General features: G+C 38.7%; 3 protein-coding genes and 1 long non-coding RNA gene across 5 annotated transcripts; 2 read left to right on the top strand and 2 right to left on the bottom strand.

Annotated features, from left to right (window-relative positions):
- Positions 1–765: 765 nt before the first annotated feature.
- Positions 766–15,074, bottom strand: LOC111341740 (WD repeat-containing protein 89). 2 transcript variants are annotated; one of them, XM_022948738.2, is made up of 15 exons: positions 14,877–15,074; positions 14,240–14,268; positions 13,994–14,056; positions 13,529–13,613; positions 13,093–13,142; positions 12,042–12,144; positions 10,357–10,441; positions 10,068–10,115; positions 9,409–9,492; positions 8,289–8,375; positions 7,907–7,951; positions 6,597–6,679; positions 6,250–6,355; positions 5,604–5,687; positions 766–1,953 (listed from the first exon to the last, which is right to left on the bottom strand). In XM_022948738.2, the coding sequence occupies exons 1-15, from the start codon at positions 14,996–14,998 to the stop codon at positions 1,870–1,872; spliced, it is 1,158 nt and encodes a 385-aa protein (XP_022804473.2). In that variant the 5' UTR covers positions 14,999–15,074; the 3' UTR covers positions 766–1,869. The 2 variants fall into 2 exon arrangements, with proteins under 2 accessions (XP_022804473.2, XP_022804474.2); XM_022948739.2 differs by lacking the exon at positions 13,994–14,056.
- Positions 2,921–7,811, top strand: LOC148734556 (uncharacterized). The gene is made up of 3 exons (XR_015998656.1): positions 2,921–3,082; positions 3,414–3,605; positions 7,464–7,811. It is a non-coding gene; the product is annotated as an uncharacterized LOC148734556 (long non-coding RNA).
- Positions 15,075–15,100: 26 nt separating the features above from the next.
- On the top strand, positions 15,101–17,799 carry LOC148734555 (transmembrane protein 229b-like). Its single transcript, XM_088753103.1, has 2 exons — positions 15,101–15,203; positions 16,776–17,799. The coding sequence occupies exon 2, from the start codon at positions 16,799–16,801 to the stop codon at positions 17,294–17,296; it is 498 nt and encodes a 165-aa protein (XP_088609229.1). The 5' UTR covers positions 15,101–15,203; positions 16,776–16,798; the 3' UTR covers positions 17,297–17,799.
- Positions 17,800–18,819: 1,020 nt separating this feature from the next.
- LOC111341733 (GTP-binding protein Di-Ras2) lies at positions 18,820–20,191 on the bottom strand. Its single transcript, XM_022948725.2, has one exon. It carries the CDS (start codon positions 20,004–20,006, stop codon positions 19,371–19,373), a length of 636 nt encoding a protein of 211 aa, XP_022804460.2. The 5' UTR covers positions 20,007–20,191; the 3' UTR covers positions 18,820–19,370.
- Positions 20,192–23,857: the final 3,666 nt, after the last annotated feature.

Here is a 23,857-nt window from a genome sequence, read left to right as displayed (position 1 = left end):
GGCAGTGACTAAGTATTCCTTGGTAAAACATCTTCAGTGAAAGTGTTCGACTATCTATAAACGTGTTAGATGTACAGAAATTATAGCTGTAGCATTTCGCCATGACCTACGTGGCTTGAACTCTTTTCTTCAGCCACATTGAAATTACTGGTTTACCTTGCAGTCTGACTGGCTCACAGGAGTGCGATTTATTTACGAATTGCACTATTTCTTGCTCTAACTCGCAGATTGAAACAGTGAAACAAAACAACCAATCAGACTTCGAAGCCTCTAACAAATACTCGATCAAATGGCAGTGTTGCCAGCACTTTTTCAGTTAATGGAAGAATTTAACTATCGATTGGGTACAAACTGCACGCCTCTCAGTTCCAGTTGTTGCCTTGTAACACAATAGAACGCTACCATACTCGAATCGTCACGACAACTGTCCGCGAAGAGGACTCGTGCCCTTTACACCCTCATTGTTCTCTATTCATTTCCTAGGTACCAACAAGGAAAATTCATTTAAGCAATAGAACACATTTTCCCGGGCTCTATAACGCGTTAGAGCCCTGACACGGGATGTTACAAGCTCTCCGAGTGTTCTCCCAACATTCCAAGTGGCTTTATCACGTTATAGAGCCCGGAAAAATGCGCTCTATTGCTTTTATGACATAACTAGTCACATTCAGGCTCTATAACCTGATGAAGCGTCCGCTTGGAAACTGAATTGACCAATTAGACGATACTATATTCATTATGTTATAGTTAACAATCGATAGCATCTTCAGATGTTGATCATTTCTTTATTCTCGTGACTTAAATGTTTGATTCACCAGCAATAATGTATGACAAATTAGACGCTAGTCACTCCCTGACGTTAAAGAGCTCTAGAGAATGAGTAATTGATGCCAACATATAGTGGGCTAACTAGAAGCTACCGCAGATAACGTAACGCATGGGTGGCAAAAATAGCGGCACGTGGAAATGATAATATCAAATATAATTACTTAATTCGAAGGGAGGCGCAGCGGGCAAGCTGATCAAAACTGTCTCTCTCAGTTTTAGTCCTTGTATGTCCCTGCAGTGTCAGCATGGTTCTGGGTGGTCACCGTTTATTCTATCTTTCCACACCCTTTCGCGAGTCTGTTACATAATTCTCGCCGGCTTCCCACGCACGCCGTTATCCATTTCCGGCAGCCAACATGCAACCATGAATTCTTATATTTCGGGTCTTAAAATAAACTGTCTGATGCTTAAAAAGAAAACCGCGCAAAAGTTTCCGTCTGAGGTAAACCTAGAAACGATCCCGGAAAAATTTCGAGCCATATTGGCGTCTTAGACAAGTACCCTCAAATAAATGAATCCTCAAGGGAGCTGTTTTCACGGCTGGGGTACCTTAAATAAAGTTATCCTTAATTCTTCAAAGTCGTCTTTGGTAATCTGTTTCAACCTTCTCCGTTTTCATCCATACTGATTATCGTATGATTGACTCTTACTAATTCAGAGGTTATTAACCCGAGTTTATCACTATCATTGGAATTCTCTTTGGAGTTCTTCCTATTTCTATCAAGCTAACTTTGACGTTTCAAAAATATACTGACATCAAGCTATCGTAATGAAGTTAATCTAAAATATTAATATAAGCCTTTGCTAGTGTAGATAAAGAGCAAAGAGGTAAAAATAAATAAAATGGAATGACCCCGATGGTTAGGCATGGAGAAGATTGGCACGGATCTCGAAAGACAAACTCGAAATGGTGGTATTAAGTGCTCAGCAGTTTCGAATGTCCCTAATTATTTCGTCCTCGGAGTGATGTGTCCACCCAGACGGTATTTGCCTAAACAGCTTCTGAAGCGCTGTCGAGCGCTGCCAACAGACTACGCGCGGTTACGTCTCCTTCACGTCACTGGTCGGTTTCTCGTAAGGCTTGTTTCCGTGTGCTTTTAATTTTTCCCTCATGCCTGACTCAGCCTGTAAAGGAAAAACGTCAAAGGAAACTCGACTTGTTAGTGCTTTTCATTGTTTCCTTCCGGTGTTAATAGATCTAAACATTTCGTCGATCTTGTCGTCTGACTCCAACATAAACAGCGGTAAGCGCATATATGCAAAATATGTGTAATCAGTTAATGCAATTACGTATCATTTGGCACGACCTTGAGCTAAGTTCGATTTAGTTTGAAAGCCAAGGTTAAGACAACAAAGCAGCCGGTAAAATATTCAAAGTACTACTTTAAGGGAATTCTCGAGTTACCAAGCAGTTAATAGTCTTACTATCCACCAGCATAACGATGAATGAATTAAAAAAATTATTTAAGATGATGCAGTAAAACAGGAATGAAAACAGCGATAACGGTGTTAGTGGGTGTAACCTTTTTTGTCAACCCGTACAGAACCTTCCTCCAAAAATTTTAACAGTAAAGACAAAGAAAAAAAATAACTGACTAACAAGTTAAGCGGCATAAGGGTTAATATAGTTATAAATAGCGTGTTATAAAAAGCATTACGAGTCTTTAATATTAAAAAAAAAAAAAACTACAACTAAAGCGACGGAGATATCAGCCGATAATTTTGACATTTAGGTTATAAATAAACAATAGCATTTGGCACGAAAATACGTACGCAGATTTGTCTGTGGACATAATCTGTTCCGAGATGCAAAGCTCGAGGAAAATTGTGAGCTTCGAGGAAGAGATAATGTCAAAGGGAAAATATACAAGCATGCTTTTGCGCACGAATGGAGGCTGTTGCGTTTATTATCCTTATAATATTTTTGCAACGCGCGGGCACAATGTTTACGAACAATTTACTGTTTGCTGCGTGTGGGATATTTACTTTAGTGTTCTCTGGGTACAACTTTATGAACAAACATGTCTCTTCTTCTGGAACAAACGCTAAACGCTCTCTCATCTAGCATAAAGTTTCAAACGAAGGCTTTTATCGTAAGGACGTAAGGTTTGAAAACTGGCGAATATCACTTGGGGTATATCTTCGGATATTACCCAGTTCTAGCTGGGGCATATTCGATCACGTGATGTGTTTAGATTTAGATGTGTTCCCGGTATCAGACCAGGTATTGCTCCTTATGATCCCGCGAAACTCGGTAAGGGCAAAATAATGATATCAAAATTGCGAAACGCGTGGAAGATTATTTTTCAATAATTTGTCGTTTAACTCTAGAGGGTATAAGTGTCAATACCATTTAATCACCTCGGACCCGAAGAATTGCGACCCGCCGGGCCGATGACTCTTGCAGTAAGGCCCTTTGGCTCGCTTAGGAACCTCTCACTAACCAGCAGGACCGCTTGAGAATAACGGGAACATTTATTGTCTTTCCAAAAGACAAGCGGAAGAAATTTGTATCGTACGAGAAATCACTTATTGCATAAATACCGTTACAGTAACTGCATTCTCCAAACGATTTACGTTCCTAGGAAATAGCCATTAAATAAATGGAAATGTCATGTGGAGGTAAAAACAGCCCAAAAGAAACTAGGATGGTTTCGAGTGGAGAAGACTGTCTTGGATTTAGAAAACGAACTTGGAAAATCAGGATAATTCTCGAGAAAAAGGACTTGTGTCAATTTGCGATCAAATAACGTTGTAAAGCGTCGACATCTAGAATGGTAAGGCAATTATTTTATCCTGAACAACGAACCAGTGTAGGATGAACTGGTAGAACATTTGCGCAGTAATGACTCAATAGTTTTGGCCATTTTTCAAGAAAACATATGCTAAGAAAACCAAAGCATTTGGAAGTATGTGCTCAACTTCCGTGTATACGAAGGGTATTTGTTTAGGAAATTTCTAATGAAAGTACGTGCTCAACTGTATATAAAGGATATTTGTTTAAGATTTTTCTAATGCTCTAAAATTTAAAAATAGCGCAGATATTGGATCATATTCAAGAAAAAGCAAAACCGAAGCGGCTTGCTGAGCGGAAATTTATCGCAAAAACTGTTCATCTTTGCCCTTAGACGCAAGTAAAACCTTTCCAAGAATTGAAATTCTTTACCGTTCTAAAACTTCCCGTATTAACAAACCAACGCAAAAGGGAAATCCAAAAATTCAAAGATCGTCATTCACAATATAAGTGGGAAGGAACATTAGATTATCACTTACAAGTCAAGATATATTGTGGCAGAATTCTGAAGCATTACCACTTAAAATAATAGCAAATTGAAGTCACCGTTGGCCCCTCTTTCCGGGGTCAATCTCCTTCCTCGATCCGCAATCTGGACTATCTAAATATTCCAGGCGTTCTTCTACAGATTATATTTAAAATCCTATATCTGACCCTTAGCTCAAATAAGGACTTCCTAATGCAAGGCTTTGCGTCATGATTCATTTCAAAGAAGTACATGGATTTTGAGTCTCAGTGCCAGACAAACAAGGAAAGTTCTCAAAATTGATAATTACATGTCAATCGCCAATAAAATAGAAAAAAACATTTAATAAGGATGGGCACGTTATGTTAATCGTGTCAAAACCGAAGGGCAGGATACAGAAATCCACAAAAAAAACCACGGTAATATAAACAAAAACGTGTCCTAGAAGATCATGATTTACTTCTACGATTTGAATACCTATTTTTCTCTGAAAGATTTCTTACCGATAATCTCTCAGTTAGAGCGAGCGCTCCAATTGGTCAATTTCGCGGACCTTAGGCTCCACACTAACTTTTTAACTTACTAGCCAGGTGGCTGGTGACAAGTTAGCTGTTACAACAATTTCAGTTTGTCTACTAACCAAACTGGCAATTGGAAATCGAAAACCATTGGCCAAAACTGAATTTCTACTAGTCTGTGGCTAGTTGGCTACCGTTAGCGTCGAGCCCTGGTATTTCACTATGCGGCCCGCTAAATTCAAAAGTTTGTTTAAATTGAGATCTTCTCCCTTTAATTGAACCCAGAGATAAAACAAATGTCTTACTAATCAAATTTTCTCAGTCTGTACTGTAAGTTACGGAACCTCACTTTTTTTCGCTCAGATTTACAGCGCTCGCGCTTGGACCATAAATCCGGTGGTTTCGTAGATAAATCTCGGTGTTTCGTACACCTGCGAATATAAGACTGCAAATTTGTGGAGGTCGCATTCGTGGCGATTTAACAAATAATCAAGAAACGTCATTTTACGTTTTTTTTTTAATTTATTCTTTGGCGATTGAAATTTTTATGTCTACCCACCATTTGACGAGTTTAGGACGTCATATGCTCGATTAAAATTCTTATGTCTAGCCACCATTTGACGAGTTTAGGTCGTCGTATGCTTGATTAAAATTTTTATGTCTAGCCACCATTTGACGAGTTTAGGTCGGCATATCCTCGTTACCCTGTTCAAGTCAATACAATATAACTAACTCCTGTAACGAAATTGTTCTTTTTCTTCACATCAGGAAAGACAAATAGACCATTTTATAGTTGTGTACTTAGTTGCCAGGCCTTTGATTTGATGGGAGGCTAAGGGTGACATTGTTGTGATAGTTAGCATAATAACAAAGAAATTTCCATTTGAAAAGCAGCAACATCTGTATCATAACAAGGGCACCCTTAACCTCACTCCTGTTCAAAGGCTTGGCCACCAAGCCCACAACTGTAAAATGGACTATTGAATAATCCACCCACCTTGCCAGCTGCGCTCGTCTGAGGCCTTACAGACCTCCAACAGGAAATTATAGAATCTTCCCCACCAGTCAATAGGGTCTCAGACTATAAACGAAAAAAAAAAAAAGAGAAAAAAAGAAACCCACACACATGATTAAAAAGCACAGCAACTTGAAGGTTATACTTAATTAGAAAACTCACTCGCAAAGTCAGACCATATCGCTGTATCAAAGTTCGAATGGACAGGGCGTATTGCTGCTGCCCCTGCTCCTGAATGAGGCACCCCCCTCCCCCTCCTCGCCTCAAGCATTTCATAGTCTTGCTTTCACTGACCGTTGCTGTTGCAAATTCCCTACAAGATTCGAAGAGGGTCAAGCTCAATACCGGGAGACTATGAGTTTGAACCCTCGTCGGGAACATCCACTCCTCCTTCTCCCCTTTTATCAATATTATTTCTCGGTTTCATTCCTTTAACACTAAATTTCACAATGAAAGCAACAACGTTCATTGAGGGAAAGGGGGAGAAGGGTGGAGAAGGAGGAAGAGGAAATCAATAACACAGTTTGCGAAGAGGCAGAGATAAGAGAGGGTAAACCTTGTTCCCTTAAAAGATTTTGTGCATTTTAGCGGCGTACAATTCCTCATCGGTGCTTCTGTAAAGACTAACTTTGTAATCCCACTGAAGACATCTGACGATGGAAGTGTGTCCTCCCATTAGAGGGCAAACCGGCTCCAGCTCAGAATCTTTGACATGAAACACATGAAGGCGGCCACTAAGGGAAACAAAGAGGACATAATATCAAAACCTAAAGGCGACTGTCTAAAACCAACCTCTCAACTGAGAGGAGAATATGAGCTCTTGCCTTGACATGCTCGGTGTATTGTTTACCGTCCCTCATAAGAAAATAACACCGACTCACAAACACGAGAGCCTGCTCGCGGGCTCAACAGACAGCAGTAGAACACAAGTAACCTGTGATTAGGGTAGAGTAGATAACAATCTGGCATACACACCTGTTTGTGCCTCCCACAAAGTACAACTGATTTTCTGTTGGGCAATACATGCAGTTGACGAAGTAATCAAACTTGTCTTCGGTCTGCAAATCAGCAGAAATCAAACAATTAAACTAAGGTTACTTACTTATCACCACCTGTTCTTCCACAGGAGGAGTCCTTTATTGAGCCGTTACTAGCAAAATTATAACATTATTTTTTCCAGTTTACAGCTGTACTTCTCTACTCGATGGCGGAGGTAAAGGTAAAGAATCCGATCCAACCAACGCGTTGGCCAACCCGTCGGTCGACAGACTACCGACAAACCACCGACACACTACCGACACACTACCGACACACCACCGACACACTACCGACACACCACCGACAGACTACCGACACACTACCGACACACTACCGACACACTACCGACACACCACCGACAGACTACCAACACACTACCGACACACTACCGACACACCACCGACACACTACCGACACACCACCGACAGACTACCAACACACTACCGACACACCACCGACACACCACCGACAGACTACCAACACACCACCGACACACTACCAACGCGTCGACCGACGCACTACCAACGCGTCGACCGACGCACTACCGACACGTCAACCGACGCCTTGGCGGGATCGAATTCTTTACCTTTACCATGGTAGATATATCACATATAAACCACTGATACTCTGAGTTGAAGATAGGACGTAATCTCTGGACTTGGTGTGTTTTGTAAAGACCCTTACAGTGTCTCCCTCTAAAAAGAGTGTAACGAGGTACCCTTGATTTGTCAGAGAAAAACTGAGGAATAACAAGATTAACCCTTTACCCTGTAAGAGTGACTAACATCTAATTTCTTGTTTCAGTGTCAACCCTGAATTATACATTAAGGTCAAGAGGATAAAGGAAATGATCACCAGCTAAAGAAGCTCTTGATTGTTGAGCAAATTCTCCTTGTCAGCACTTAAGGAAATGTATAGAGAACAGTATGGAGAATATGCATACGGGTATTAGGGTATAAAGGGTCAACATTTACCACAGGGAGGCTCCTTACTGTATATGCTTCTTGCTCTGAAAACCAGGACAAGGCCCAGCGATGTGCACCAATTGACATTTATGCAGTGTAAACTTAATTAGCAAACTTAATTGGAAACTTAATTAGCAAAACTTTGGTTTGGTAAATTAACAAAGAGCAGAAAAAGGAAACAGGAAAAATAAATAAATACTGTAAAACAAAACGTAGAAATTTGTCAAGGAAATTTTTCAGACTATTGCTAAATGATCTTGAGCAGCTGGTCATACAACTCACCCCATTTTCTTCCCTGGGGTTGGTGAAATGTGTGGTCATTGAACCCTGAAAAAAAGAGAAAACAAACAAACAAAAAGGCCAATTTTTATACCTTTTTACTACTTTCATGTACGTTGTAAATGCCCACTTCCCCTAGAAGTTCTGCTCTTGGTCATGCAATTAGGATTTCTTTCCTTACACTTTACACGCATCTTACAAATGTAGAGTACTAACTGCAAAGTTTACATAAAAACCCTGTGTACAGTTGTTCGTACACTTCAAAGAACTTGTGAGCCATTACAGGTAATCTTATACCTATTCCAGTAGGAGCATTGGTTAAACAAAGTCTTCTGTATCGCATATGCAGAGCTATCAAACATTAACACTGCAAAGAGACTCATACCTCCACAGTGTCCCACAACTGAAGAGTCTCAATATGGGTCAGACAATAAAGCTCTGCTAACTTTGGACCAAAATAACCAATTTGACTCTGAAAGGAAAGGAATATGGTACATAACTTTTTGATCAGTAAATGCAAAAGTAACACGAGAAAAGCATAAAAGAAAAGCAAACTCATTTCTCATCAAACCTGATGAGAAAAGGCTCTTACTGTCTTTAATTAACCTTTTCAAGCCCAAGATCTTGTTAGTGATTCTTCTTACTGTCTGCCATACATTCTCATGATAGCATTTGATCAACTATTATTCCCCTGATTGATATATATATATCTTATTAACCAAGCGCGTGGGCCGTACTGGGAGAATATTGGCCCGAGGTCTTGACAGTACAGACCGAGCACAGCAAGGTCTGTACAAAAAAGACTGAGGGCCTATATTCTTCCAGTACGGTCCAGAGCAAGCTTGGTTAATAAGAGATTTATTATACGACTGAAGTTCAAAGGGACACAAGTACGGTATCACTCGGGACCATTTGGGACAGTGCCCGGTCCAATAATGAGAGAATATTGACTGGCAACAGAGCATTTTGATTGGTTGATTTTAGTTATTGGCCCTCTGACTGCCCAAGTCGTGTAATAATTTTCTTTATTCTCATCACTTGTCCGCTTGGTATTGTACTGCAAGAGTTAAAGGATTAATGTCCTCTTGCCTTTATATTTAGGTTTCTTCCAGCTTTTAATTTTAGTTTCTGGATTATGAATTTGAATGGTGACAAATTGTTACATTTTAATTGTTTCTGGGAGAAACTTAGCAGCAACCTTGTACGGTGTTTGAGCTGAGGCCCCCTTTTGCCAACTGGAACTTTGCATACATGACAGACATAAGGATGGATCCAAGGAAATTTTAAAAAGGGGATCTTATTAATGAAGTGAGGGTGCAAACTCTCTGTCTTCCAATAAGAGGAAAACATGTGCTTAGCGAACTCCTCTGAGACAAAAGTACAAAAACAAAAAAACAAACAAAAAGACTAACTAAAGGCTATCTCAGCTTCCCTCAAATCTACCCAAAGGCAGTCTTGCTCTTGTTTACCCCATTTTATGATTAAACATTTTTCAAGGTGCATACCACAGAGGATCCTGTGTTTAGTACTGAGTCCAAGGCATCATCTTCATTTCCTTTAGATACGTCAAATAAACAGATCAAACCATCCTGTACAAAAATATTTAAAATTAATTTACACCCTCAGATAAAAGTATTCATATATAGCAGTTCCTTAATCCTTTAAATGCTCAGTGACTGGCATCTAATTTCTCCCAAAAATGTCACCACTGAATCAAACATCTAGGTCACAAGAATAAAGCAAAAGATCATCAACTAAAGACATCCTTGATTGTTAAACAAAATCTCCCTGTCACCACCTTAGGGAATGTATGGAGAACAGTACAGAGAAAATGCATACTGATGTTAGAGTGTAGAGGGTTAATCCATGATTATTGGTGACAGCAAAATGAAATTAAGTTTCCAAAAGTAGAATAGTGTCGAGAAGTCTTCACACAATTTCCTAATCTTTGTGTTCAGTGAAAAGTGTCGAAGCATAAAGGGAAACCAAATTTGAGCAGGAACTGTCGTTGTTGGGATCTAGAAGAGATGCCCTAAGTAAGAATGCTGTCAATGTTTTCTTTAAATGGACACAAAAATCCTGATTGAACAGAATTATTGGTAGTTTGGAAATTTTCACTAATATTTATTATTTTAATTTTAAATGATAAAATTATTTTACATACAGTGGAGCCAGTTGCCATTTGATGAGTCTGAAGTGGACTAAACTGGATCTACATTAAGTAAATGGTAAATACATATAGTAACCATACAGGTAAATAAAATCAATGAGAATATACACCTTCAACTTTAACACAGTTTGTAAATCTGGCACATATCTTTGAAGAACTGGATTTCCAACTGTGGGTGACTGAGGAGGGCAGATAGTTTTTTATTTTTTTGGGTGACCAGAGGCAATGTGAGAGTAAAGCCCAAGAGGTAATTCATTATTCCAACAGGCTACATCTGTAATACCTGAGTAATTTCACCATTATGTGAGTCTGTGTACATATCCATGTGAGTCTGCAGCAACCTCTCTGCATTTAGTTTTCTAATATCCCTATGAAAAGCATAAATGAATTTGTTGTGAACAAACCATCTTGACTTGATCTTTTACATATTACACGAATACAGTTCAAGCTCTCCACAATGGCCACCTTGAGGACAGGAGAAAGTGGCAGTCATGGAGAGGTGGCCATTTTAGTGAGGTTTAAATGAATGTATGGACAGTTCTGCCGGGACCAAAAAAAAAAAAAAAAAAAAAAAAAAAGAACCAAAAAAAGGCCCTCCAAAATAAAAGGCCCTCCAAAATAAAAGGCCCTCCAAAAAAAAGACCAAAAAAAAAAGACCAAAAAAAAAAGACCAAAAAAAAAAGACCAAAAAAAAAGACCAAAAAAAAAAGACCAAAAAAAAAAAGACCAAAAAAAAAAGACCAAAAAAAAAAAAGGACCAAAAAAGTGCCGTTGTGGAGAGGTGGCCATTGTAGACAGGTGGCTGTTAGCAGAAGTCCCCCTGTATACATGTTTCATCATTGTTGCATAAATTCCATGGTCACCAACAGTAAATAATGCAAAGGATTATGCCAAGTCCCAAAGCATAAAAGGATAAGCATATTACCACATCCTCTTGCTCATCCATTACAAGACACCTCTTATATTTTGCCAAGATTATTTGTGATCATCTGGGTGAGGGATTAGTCCTGCAAAGGACTGTTATCAGCAACAGCGACTGATATTTTGACATCCCAAGCAGAAGTCCATCAAACTGACACTGATCACAGACCACTAACATGTCTTTCAATCATGAATTTACTACTTAACAACCAAACATCCCACACAGAAAGCATAATAATCTGTAATGAAACCTGTATCAACCATGTGCAGTGCTGCTGCACTTGGTCCATACCTAACCAAAGACTGAGGCCAATAATGCATTCACAATTCTGTGCAGAGATTTTTAACAAAACTGCACTGTTGGGTTGGTTTAGCGAGTGGCATCTGCTTTGCTGCAAATTGCTAATCACTAAAGCACTTGGTCAATGAGTTGTGCACTATCACAAGAGCAAATATGTAACAATTTCTGTTGCTTAATCATTATTTATACCATGTTTTACGCTATAATTTCAGTTTCCAGTGATGGACAGTTCAGCTTGCTGTGGCCTTTTCTCTTCAGAAAGTCGCTTGCTGTTTAGCTTTAATGCATGTACTGAAATTGATGGTAAGTTACTGAGAAATCAGAATTTTGAAAGATCAGACTCTGAGTTCAACAAAGAATCCACTAAACTTTTTCTTGCTCTCAACACTTAGCTCCTCAGCTTAGTTGGTAATAGCGCCCAAAGGGTATGTAGAAGGCATGAATTCAAGCCATGTCCGAGAAATTACTTAATATCAATAGTTACTTGTCCAGGAATTTACAGGTGAGAGGGGCAGCTTTGTATGACTGATAATTTTAGCTTATTTGTAGAAAATTGAGAAAAAATCCTTGAGAACTCACATTTGAGTATTTAAATCTTAAGAAAGCAGGGAAAGGAGGGGTGAAGGCAAGCCTAAACCTAACAACTTTTAAGAAAGAATGTAATATAAGTTGTCTTGATGAGGTCCAACAGGGGTGAATCTTATTTATCTAAAGAAATGCAGTTTTGCTGTTGATTAGGATCTTACCAGAGGTACAAACAGACATCTTCACCATAAGGCTCTGTAGCAGCTGCAACAATTTCATCTGAATAGTTCAAACCACAAGCAGTAAAAGAACAGTTGTTTGGGCCTGAAGGAAAAGAAAACACAGCATCATTAAAAACATTCTGAGCATGATTACATGGAGGTAGAGGGACTCACATTCACAAATCACTGATAGGCAGAATACCCCTACAGTTACAGAACTGTGATCATGAGGAAATCCTTTGGAGGGATTATAAAGGATGGTTAGTAACCCTACCTAGGTGGGAAATGCAGAGGGCTGATGTTTAGTGCACTGGACATTATGATGTGTTCTTGAACAAGACACTTTACTTTCATAGTGCCTCTCTCCACCCAGGAACATGAAAAGATAAAACCTGTTTACGAGCCAAGTGGCCCATTGGGCCAGCATTTAAATTCGGTTTCTTTTGTATGAAGTGACTAGGAGTATTTCAACTCCCCCCTTGATGGAATGCCAGTCCATTGCAGGGTTACCCCCATGATTAAATTTGCTGGTACCAATCTATTCTCCTGGGTGAAGATATGCACTGTGATTGTAAAGTGCCTTTCCCAAGAACACAACATAATGTCCCTGGCCAGGGTTCAAACATGGACCACTTGACCCAGAGTCGAGTGCACTAACCATGAGGTCACCCCGCCTCCCAGGAGTATGAAAGGATGCCTACAAATGGACAGGGAAGCCTGATGAAATATGGGGGTTAACCTTGTAATGGTATGGCATCCCATCCACAGGGGAGTGGTAATACTTCAAGTAACTTGTGGAAACTGAGACAAGTTTCAGCTAGATATGCCACTTGGCTCAAGCTAAAAGATTTCATTATAGCATAGATCCTACATAAGAATGATGCCATACTGCAGGAATGTATAGTTGGTTCCTCTACCAAATCAGAAGGGAATTTTCAGGAAATCAAAAACAAGACATCATAAACAAAATTACATGTGCAGTGTAAGATTCTTATCACAAATAATTAAATAACCATAATAATAATGCAATCATGATAATTTTATAACATACTCAGGATTCTGTAAACTGGTGCTCTAAATGCTTTCCTTGAATCCCAGTAACTAATAATAAAAACAATTAAATAGTTTAAAAACAAAATTTCGACAAAAATGAAAGTTAAATTAATTCCTGGGGGAAACAATCTGCCATCCAAAAATTACTGAGGTCTCAACTACCAGTACCAGAATGTGTACTTCAAAATTACATCTAGGGTTGTGATATTTACTTCTACAGTAAATATCAGTACTGTCAACTACGATATACGTGGAAGATTATAACTGTGATCAGAATCCATTAAGGAAATCAACAATTACGTACTCATTTTTTCAACAAAAATTTGGAAAAGGAGCATTGGACAGTCGCATATTTTTTCCACAACAACATTCTCAAATCAAGCATGTGTATGTAAGCATCCCTAAGAGGCTGTTACAATTATAAATGTACAAACCTAAGTGCATTATCAATAGATGTGGACCAGAGACAATGTTCATTAGTGTGACAGTATTCCAGACCTGTAATCCTTGCAGAATGAGCTGTAAAAGTGAAATGATGTGAAAAAATTTCCCCTATTTATGCTGGGATAGCAATCATTTGAATAATTTACAGTAATGTTTGCTCTAGTTTTTTTTCAAGTTCTTTATCATCTTGTTTCTACTATTTTTTGGGTAAGCTGTATTGTAACATGGACAAATATAAGACTGCATAGAACGAAACAAAAAAAAAAAAAAATGAACAGGAAAGTTTATCTGACCTTTATCTGTTCAACCACCACTAGTCATGACAAACACTAAGACTTTATGTCACTTCTTTCATGTTTTTCTATTAGGGAAGTCTTCATTTACCATAAAAATTTGTTACAGTAAAGTATTAATTACCATATCTAATCAATTTTATAATGAGATCAAAATATTACCTTTAAAATCTGCAACATAAAGAAGAGTGTCCACGTTTAACAGCTTAATAGAACCTTGTGGTCCTATGAATTAGGTGTTAAATTTCAAAATAATTAATCAACATTACTAGTAGTATAAAAATAAAGAGCTAAATAAAATGTTTATGAAATAGGGTCTTGTTCAGGCTAGCATTCAGGCCTGGATATTAGTTTAAAATAAATATAAAAATATCAAAACAGTAACCAATCCACTCTTTTTTTTTTTACCTCCAACTGCAAAAACATCTTGTTTTGGGCTGAAATTGTAATAAATAAAAGTATTATCAAAAATCATGGAAAAGATTGAAATAAACTAAGGAAAACAACAGAATTTAAATGTAAGGAGTATGGAAATTTGCACTTTAATCTAAGACATATAAAGAATAACAAGACAATAGACATTTATCAAAAAAATTGGTCCTAACAGCCACTTATTCTATATGTTATCATAAATAAGGCCAAAAAATGCTGTCTTGGGGAACAAAACAATAAAAGTTGACTCCCAACATGATTTTTGTGAAAAGCAGTAAATTGGTTTTAAAGGAGACATTAAAATGAGCAAACCTTAGACTAAGAAATTATGTTGATGATTCCCCTACAATGAAAAATGAATTTTTGAAACATAATGGCATGTCCCAAGGCCTCATGCACGTTCTGCTAGTCTTACCAGTCTTCTACATGTATGTTCCTCACCGATTAAGGATTTAAGAGATCCCTTGGTTTGTTTAATTAGATTTTTATCTTTGAATTTAAAACAGAAGGAAGTTATACTCTGCATCTGTCTTTCACCTGAAATAATTTTTAACATTTGCAAACAGTACCAAAAGAACATGTAAGTTTGAAATGTAACCGTATGTGCTCTTACCTTATTGAAAGATGCGTTACATACCATAGATCCTTCTCTAAACCCTCTTGAGTTAACTTGAGACGATGACGAAGATCAAAACCACCTGGAAACGATGAGCTTTTTGGATCTACACTCGCCATGACGAACAAAACTAATATCTAGTGTCACCATTTCCAACCACCGCCATGTTTTTAAATGATTGGGAAGAGTCTGGAGCTTGGGCATGAGTAGTTTCTAGTCTTACGCGGTGGTAATGATTTGTTTACCAAGTTCATTACATGCTAAGCTACGCCGGTTGTTCCCAACTTTCATAGTGATAAAATTGAAGTATTATCTCTCACACAGGTAAGGATATTATTATCAGTAACTCCATTTTCAGCCTCGGATCTTCTGTTAAAATAGATGAGTCGTGTTCGCGTAGAGAGGTGATTAAAAAAATTGAAAGTTTGCACAACAAACGAGCCGGGTGGATGAAACGAATGACAGCCCTAACTGACCTCTCAAAGTAGTCACTTTTCATTCACTATTTATGAGGACTTTTATATTTTGTTGCTTCGTAACTACTATACTTTGTCCTAGGATCGTTCCTTCTCAAATTCTCAATTAGTAACCACAAGTTATTTCTAACACCTCAGTCATAGACCATGACATTTAGAAGTATTTGAACAACAAACAACTTAAATGCGATAAGATCTCCATCTGTGAATGACAAAATAACGTTTAGTACCTCTCGGCTATACTAAAACAAGCACATACAGCTGTCTATCAATAATGAATTACTACAAAAGATCGTCGAGATTTGACCATCGCCGATACAATGTTGTTATCTTTAACTTCTGTGGTAACTGGTAAACGATGCTTAGCACAAAGTTTACACGAAATTGTGGTTGTGGTGATCCTAAATTTCACAATATAAAAGTCCGACATTTCAGACGCAATAAGCGTTGTGTCTGTGAATTTACCACCTGTTAAGCTATTTTATTGTCTTGGAAATAATTCTGTGGCTATTGTGGATCTTTAATTGTTGCCAATACTTAGTTTCATTCAGTCATTGATGTATCGTTCATTAATAATAAAATTGCATGTTTCTGAGCTACAAGTTCAGAAAAAAGTGTTTCTTTGAGACAGTAGTGTTTTTACGTTGTCCTTTATGTCAAAACAGTTCAAATCATAACGATTCGAGTAATATTCGATTGTGCATTTTTTTAAATGCAAGGAAACAAACGGGATAACGCAGAAGCCGCGATCCTTCAAAGCTTTAAAATAATAAAAAAAAAAAAAACATTACGTGGATTTATTTTGAGTCCACGTTGGCTCCTTGTGGTACCAGTTATTTGTTTGACGGGCAACTTAATGAGGCTTTAAAGATAGAAATTGTGAATAATTTGTATACAGGTTATTATTTCAAATCTTGTCTCCTCGGATTGATTTTTTTGGTATTTTTAAGGCTGCGCCTTAAGTACGAGTAAATAGTTATTTAGAAATTCTTACAGCAATTGAATCGTAAATAGACCTTGACCAAAGAACAATATTGAAAGAAAACCACAGTAAGTTATTTGTTTTTTTACCTTTTGTATTTACTTGGTGGAATCTTTTGTGCCATGTGATAAATCATTTATTGTTCAAACTTGTTTGATGAAGAGGGCGAGTATTGACCGCGTGCCTCTTTTGTGGTTTTGGGGACAACGACTCTCTGTCAGTCCATAAAACTGCACAATAAAAGAGAGCAGTGTGGTAAAAATGACACACATATATTTGGCCAAAAAAAAACATCAGTCTAAGATGTATAAATTGTTCAATCTCCCTTCCTTTCTGCAATAATATGCGGCGGGGTTCGTAATAAGAAAAATGCCCTTGGCGAAAAATAGCGCAATGAGTGAGCAGTCATGAACGTTTTATTCTCTCTCTTCCTTTTAGGTAATTCTCCTCAAGCGTTTACAATGGCCGTAAACCCTTGGTTCCGCTTACTGATATACGGCATGCTTGGATTTGCGTACGAGATTGTCTTCACTTCATTCTTTGATTTTGTGGCTTCCAATTTCACCGACTTCAAGTTTAAGGGGTACTCTTCGATTTGGTCCTTCTTCATCTATGGCACCTGTAGTTTTTGCGGCGAACAAGTATACTTCCACATCAGAAATCGTTTATCTGTATTTTGGCGCGGCTTAGTTTGGGTTCAAATGGCTTACACTTGGGAATTTTTTGGTGGCCTCATCCTCGATCAATTTTCCGCGCGCACTTGGGACTACAGCCTTTACAAGTATGACGTCATGGGGTTGATCGCACTCGAATACGCGCCGCTCTGGTTTTTCAGTGGTGTGCTTCAAGAATTTGTTTATGAGTATTTGTTAAGCTTGTCTTTACCGCCTTCTGCTAGGAAAAAAGAGGGGATCGAGAAAATGAGCCAAGAAATTAATGGAAACTTGAAGATAGAGTAAGAGCCAGTGAAGGATTTTGGACGGAATAAGCCCATTATGAAATAAAATGAATGGATTGAAAAAAATTGTTCCCAAAGAAACACACGCGATTATAGATCATAAAATTCTGAGTTATGATTCTGAGTTTGTCGGGTTCTATATGAAGGGTTTATTTTCTAAGGAATTTTTTACGTCTTGGATTCGAAGGCTATGGTGAGGACTATTTTTCAAGTGCTCGTTAAATTTTTGCACATTGAGATAGAATCTGTTAAGAAAAAATGTTTCTTTGTCACCAAGGAGAGAAATACTCAGTGCTTTTTGTAATTTTGCACTAAATTGAATCGTTGTAATACTAAGGGACCACGCACTGTGTCAGCATAAAATTCAGTAGTACATGGAGGGTACATGAGGTGACAGTTTGTCAAAGTTTGTCAAAGTATTTATACCTAAGACTCACATTTCAAGTATTTGGACTTAAGTATGCCCACCCTTTAAGGTTTGGAATAAAAGTTTGACAACACCTATTGATTTGAATATTTGTGAAAAGGAACCTTAATGTTCAATCCGGATGGTTTTCCCAATTGGATGACTTCCGGCAGGAATCCATTGCTCCTACTTCCGGACATTACGTTAGAACCAAGAGCATGATCGCGAACTTTTCGATGTGTTACCAAGGTCAAATATATTATGCTCGAAGACTCGAGCATTATGCGTTTGAGCGTCACCATTGTAAACATAGCATTATTTCCAAAATTTATGCTCATGATTTTTCATTATGCCCCTTTAATGACTCAATTCAAGAGCATTTAGAGGCCCTTCAATCTCCTCTCTCACTTTCCACTACTGCTGACAGATAAAACTTGCAAGAGATAAAAAGGCTTACCGCACTTCAAAACATAGCATTTTATCGGTCGAAATCTCAAACTACACATTTATCTCCTCTTGAACTATAACATCAAGGAACACTCGAAGTAATCTTTTAATCGCGTTCATGCTCCAGCAGAATTGTAGTCTTTATGCCGGCGTTATCATTCTCGATGCTCTGGCTTAAGCATTATACCTAAAATCATGCCAGCATGCTGACCAGAAACTATTGAACAAAAGTTTATCTTTTAAATCGGCACTCTTAACCCCACAGGCATCAACGAACGCTTTTCATTCGACTAATTTATTCTTGCTTTTCTTGACACCATGTTTCCACCAAAAGTGTAGCTCCTCTTTCTGCATATAAACCCACACACAACCCACAATTTCTCCATTCGCTCTGACGAAGGGCTACGGTGGCCAATTTACAGTTTCAGCTTAGTTGATATAAGCAAATTACATTATTCATTGTTTGTTTGAAGGTATCAGGGTACCTCCATGTTTTATTTCCGAGGAAAAGGTCAAACCTTTCCGGAAAAACCTAATTTCCGTTTTGTTATCCTTTGGCGAGGGTAACTTCTATCCTAGTCGATAAAGATTTGTATAGGAAGACAGACATCAGGTCTTGCAGCAAGTACGATAAACTTGACTCACTTCACACGTCATAACCGCTACATGAACACAGAACAACAATGACTGTTTCCATTCCGTCTTATCAACTGTTGTTTTTACAATCAGTCAGTTTGAATGCTCAAAACAGGAAGAAAACATTCCCGAGACTCCAGAAATTCTGAAGTCTCACAAAACTGTAAGTTCACAAGCTCTCAGAAGGCTCAGAAGCACGAGAAATTATTCTGCACAAAGTACATTTAGATAGAAGCTATCAACTTATCGTAAACTATCACCTCTGAGATATGGACTTAGTGAATTGATGTAAATTTTGTAACTTTCCGATTGAGTAAAATAGGTGCAACTGAATATAACTGTTTTGAAACGTGCCATCTTTTGCTGGTAAGTGCTAATTCATGATCCGTGGTGATTTCAAGACAAACAAAACAAAAGCAAACGGGCGAAGCAGAATAGCATTACTCAAGATATAACTAGTATAACAAACGGATGCAATCTAATTTGTTCTTAATCTCTTAATCAAACTGAAACTCCATTTACACCGAATTCTGGCGATGCATGATCAAAATATCGTACGCGCTCCGTGAAAATGATCAGTGTCAAGTTAACGCAGAATTTGCTTAAGGATACTGCCTTTCTTCCTTACTAAGTTTTTATCCGGACTCAGTTTGTCTAACATTTTGTGGAATAACGTATCGATGTTCAGATTGAATTTGGCCGAAGTAGCCAGCCATTGGCACTTAAATTTCCCCTCCAGGTAGACGCACGCGCTAATTTTTAGTCCATTCGTGTTCACAAACGTTGGCTCCGACAAATTCGGAATATCTGATTTGTTAGACACAATAATGACAGGAATTCTCCGATTTCTTTCAGCGCAATAGCTCTCGATTTCATCCATGTATCTTTCCAACTTCGTGAACGATTCTGGCTTGTCCAAAGAGTACACCAAAACTGCTGCGTCCGCCTTATGGATAGCAATTCTTCTCATCGCAGGAAACTCGTACGTTCCTGAAGTGTCGATGATTTGAAGCTCGTAAGCTCTGTTTCTGTGGGTTATTGGCTTAACGTAGAATTCTTCCACCGTAGGAACGTGATCGGGTATATACTTCTCGCCCACAAGATGACGGACAATGGAACTTTTTCCCACTCCAGAATCTCCGAAAACCGCAAGAGTGTACCTCTTGAAATAAACGGGTTCCTCGGAATTCTTCGCATCATCCGAGACGCTTAACTGCATCATGGCTGCGTTCAAGACAAAGCGATTTTACAGGATGTTTATGCGCAGTAGGTTGATAAACATGGTGTTCAAGCTTAGCTTACGTTGAACTCCTCGAATGAATTTGAGCTTGAATAAATAAATACTTGACCCGTTTTACCGAAACATTATACGTACTTCAAAAACACCGATGACAACTTTATGCGCTCTTGTGGAGACTTGCAAGCTCCAACGAGAGCAGAAGGTTGCATTAAAGTGAAACAAACATTTATGAGAGTAAACTAATGCACCACATGGTCCCTAACATGAATGTAAACTTCTATATGTGGCAGGGACACAAATCCAGGTTAAGGGAAAAGTGGCGATTATTTTCAGTTCTCAGCAAAGAATTCCGTCGTTTACCTTTAAAACATACCAAAACCCACCCACGATCCTTTTATTAGCAGCAGGAAAATATTTCGAATAGCACAGAGAAAATCCGTTTAGCCTAGAGCTGTTGAATCGCTGAGCTACATTTCTAATCTTTGCAGACAATTCCTTGCGAAATTTGCGAGTTCAAAACACTTGCACCTTTTATGGTATAAAAATTAATTGCGTTATCAGAGTTGACAGAGACTACTACTTACTGGCTAATTGAGCGCTCATAGGCAAACTGATTAGCTGTCATATTATCAGTAACAAGAGGGGCTGACTATTGGTCACGGTTTGCACGTTACATCATTGCCGCCATGTTGGTGGGCAGAAACAACAGATATCTCATTAGCTTCTTTTGTTCGTCCACCAGCATTTGTTCCTTTCATGCGATCACCATTGTTACCTGTGTCAGTTGCAAACCACCCATAGTTAGCGCTTTGCTAGCAGGGAGACATATGGGGAAACGGAAAAGTCTGTTTTTAAAACCCTGGGGCGGATCCAGGTTTTCAGTCGAGGGGGTTCGATGAAAGGCGGCGCTCCAATAGGGGTGGTCCGGGGGCATTCTCCCCCGGAAAATTTTTAAATTTCAAGTCCTCAGAAACGCGGTTTGCACCATTTTGAGGCAAAGTCAGTGTGTGTTAAAATCTCATTTTTAACGTTAAAATGCCATTCTTTTTCTCGCTTTTTACCACCGTTTTCGTTGATACGCGATTTTGAAAAACAAAACACTCGCGGAAACATTTCCAAAATTTCCGTCAGTCTTAACGTGTTATCGACAGATCGGATCGAAATCCACCAATCATCGCCTGCTAGCATAATGTAAAGAAGGTCAGAAGGTCACACTAGTGGCTGTGATTGGTGGGTTTCGATCCGATCTGTCGATAACACGCAAGACTGACGGAAATTTTGGAAACGTTTCCGCGGGTGTTTTGTTTTCCAAAGTCGCGTATCAATGAAAATGGTGGTAACTCAAGAATAAGAACACATCTATATCCAGGGTTCGTCACAAAATAAATCGATGCTTTCTAATTCGCCGCTCCTACAGTACTTATTGAGTGCACCGCTCGTTGTAAAGACTGAATTTCCGTGACTGGACTGTCTGGTAATAACTGAAAGGCGTAGCTATACGAAGTGTCGCTTTTGGCGTGATGCTTCACAGAAGCATGAAAATAAGGGACAACTAAAAGAGCCACATTTACATTGAACCAAAAATTTATTTATTTTTTATGGAGAAAATGTTTTAGCTTTATCGAGCAGCAGAAGCTTAACTTTGCTATGAGCTTTTTTCATTTAAGATTGACTGTTTTTAGTTAAGATCTTTACAAGTTTTTGACATTAGTTGTTTTAATTTAGGGGGTTCGATCGAACCCCCCGAACTTCCTCTAGATCCGCCCCAGAAACCTACTCTAAACGTGCCTACATTTCGCTCAAACTTACTCTTTCCGACATTTGTTAACAATATCGGCAAACTCAAAGAAAAAAGGTTCCACCAATATACCGAGGAGAAAGTTAGAAATGTGAAAACAATTTCGTGAAATATTTCACTGATGCTACCATCAGCCCCAGTGGTAAAGGCCTCCCTCAGGACTATCATGATCACCAATCACTTACCGAGGGAAAATTTATGTACTTGAGAGACCTGTCTTTAAAATCACACCTGTTGCCAGAGCTGACGATTGACGCGTGGTTTTGTTACAGGCAATTTCGTCAAATTCATCGCAATTTATTTCAGCTGATTTTCTAGGAATCAAACCTTTTATCAATCGCAACATGGGCTTCCGTTTCTGCGAAAATCGTTACATGTTACATGTGAATCGTCTTTCGTTAGATCACAAATATCCGATCACGGATGCCGCCAACCTTAATTTTACTGAACAATTCTTGCCAACACTCATACTCTACTTGGTTTGTATTACAACCGGTTTCGGATGGCACCAAATCATAATGTCAGGAATCATATCATAACGAGCCTCACGCCGTTAGCAACCAAAAAAAGTCTAGGTATCCAGCAGAGAATCCGTACTTTTAGCCCGCATTCTCTGCTGGATACCAGTGGGTTGCTTGGGTAAAATTTTTGATCGTATTTCGCTCCTAATCTGAAAGAGGCGTCAACTTTTACACAATCACGTCATCATCCTATGGCGTGAAAAGGTAATTAAAGAAGCCGTATCCGAAAAAAGTGTACATGGCCGGCGCTTAAAAATAGTGACAAGACAAAGCGCTCGCCCGGAGTGTGTTGCGGCAGTTACAGTCACGTCGAAGAAACATTTCTTAGTCAATACTTGCGGATTTAGTTAACTTCATTAATACTGACATAGGCTGCGACGCTTATTTACTACGACATTTAACTGGCGGCCTGAGTGTTTTGTTTTCTAATCAATTTTACCAGATTTTTGTTTTCGGATCGGAAACAAAGTAAATTCCAGAACCGACGACTTTTTTTTCCGCTGTGTTCGGAATCTTTGACAGCTGACGCTTGGTGCTGTAATTTTTGAGCATCCGGTTACCAGTTATTGGGAATAAACTCGGCGTATTACAACCTATAATTTCTTTTGCTGTTTAACGCAGAGTCCACAATACATGGCGGCTTTTTCTCACTGATATTTTATGTCGCATTTATAGTTTACACACTGTTCCAGTTTTTTTAAACGATATTCATGCAGTACACATAAGATTCTTTGTCACTGGCCTTCATATGACCTATATTGGTGCCGGAATCCTCTAGATAGTTGCGAGAGATTACAGACATTATAGGTACGATGTGATTAACGCACTGGTGTTGAAAATCTCTTTGCGCTACCTCCTCCGCAACGATGATTAAAATCGTGAATAAACAGAGACCGGGGGTAATAATAATTGTTTTCAAATCAAGATAGATGTTGAACAAGCTGACAAAGCTTTTAAACAGACAAAGACCAACTTTCGTTTAATGACACGTTACGAACAAGTTTAAACTCCCTTGAACTTTAACAGGGTTCGTACTGTCTTGCAAGTCTGTTAATTTCAGGGCAAGTCCCCCAATGAATTTAACCAATCCTTAGAAAGTCCTTGAATTTTTATATTCTAAAAGCTTCTTGAGAGGGGTGGGACGTTGACTTTTTCCGAAAAACCAACTTTAAATACTGAGTCAAGCGCTGTGCGCTAGAGTGGTTTGGAAATTAACATAGAGCGCGGTAGATCCAGTAATACGTTATTGACCAAGCAGGAAAACTCAAACCTGAGCCAAGCGATAAGAGCCAAGCGAGAGCTTGCCTGCAGGTTACACAAAGACAAAATGGCTACAACGGTGGCCACCGCAGAAAACGAAAAATAAGCAAGGGTTAATAGCCAATCAGCTCACAGAATTCGCTGCATCTTGCACCGCTTGCGAAGCCAGCCATATAAAAAGGAAAGATAATACATCGGCGTAATAACTCTTAAAGCAAGAATCTCTCCCAACATATTCATCTAAGGTAGTAAAA

Source organism: Stylophora pistillata, chromosome 3 (assembly GCF_964205215.1).
Source record: "Stylophora pistillata chromosome 3, jaStyPist1.2, whole genome shotgun sequence".
Lineage (NCBI taxonomy): Eukaryota > Metazoa > Cnidaria > Anthozoa > Scleractinia > Pocilloporidae > Stylophora > Stylophora pistillata.
This window is presented reverse-complemented; position numbering and strand designations above follow the sequence as displayed.

Bases quoted from the DNA above. Each gene is read 5' to 3' on its own strand.
- LOC111341740 (XM_022948738.2), bottom strand. From the start codon at position 14,998: ATGGCGAGTGTAGATCCAAAAAGCTCATCGTTTCCAGGTGGTTTTGAT. The intron at 8,376-9,408 runs GTATGCACCTTG...CTTTCCTTTCAG, and splicing joins TAAACACAGGATCCTCTGTG to AGTCAAATTGGTTATTTTGG. The intron at 6,356-6,596 runs GTGTGTATGCCA...TGTTTCCCTTAG, and splicing joins TTTGTGGGAGGCACAAACAG to TGGCCGCCTTCATGTGTTTC.
- LOC148734555 (XM_088753103.1), top strand. From the start codon at position 16,799: ATGGCCGTAAACCCTTGGTTCCGCTTACTGATATACGGCATGCTTGGA.
- LOC111341733 (XM_022948725.2), bottom strand. From the start codon at position 20,006: ATGATGCAGTTAAGCGTCTCGGATGATGCGAAGAATTCCGAGGAACCC.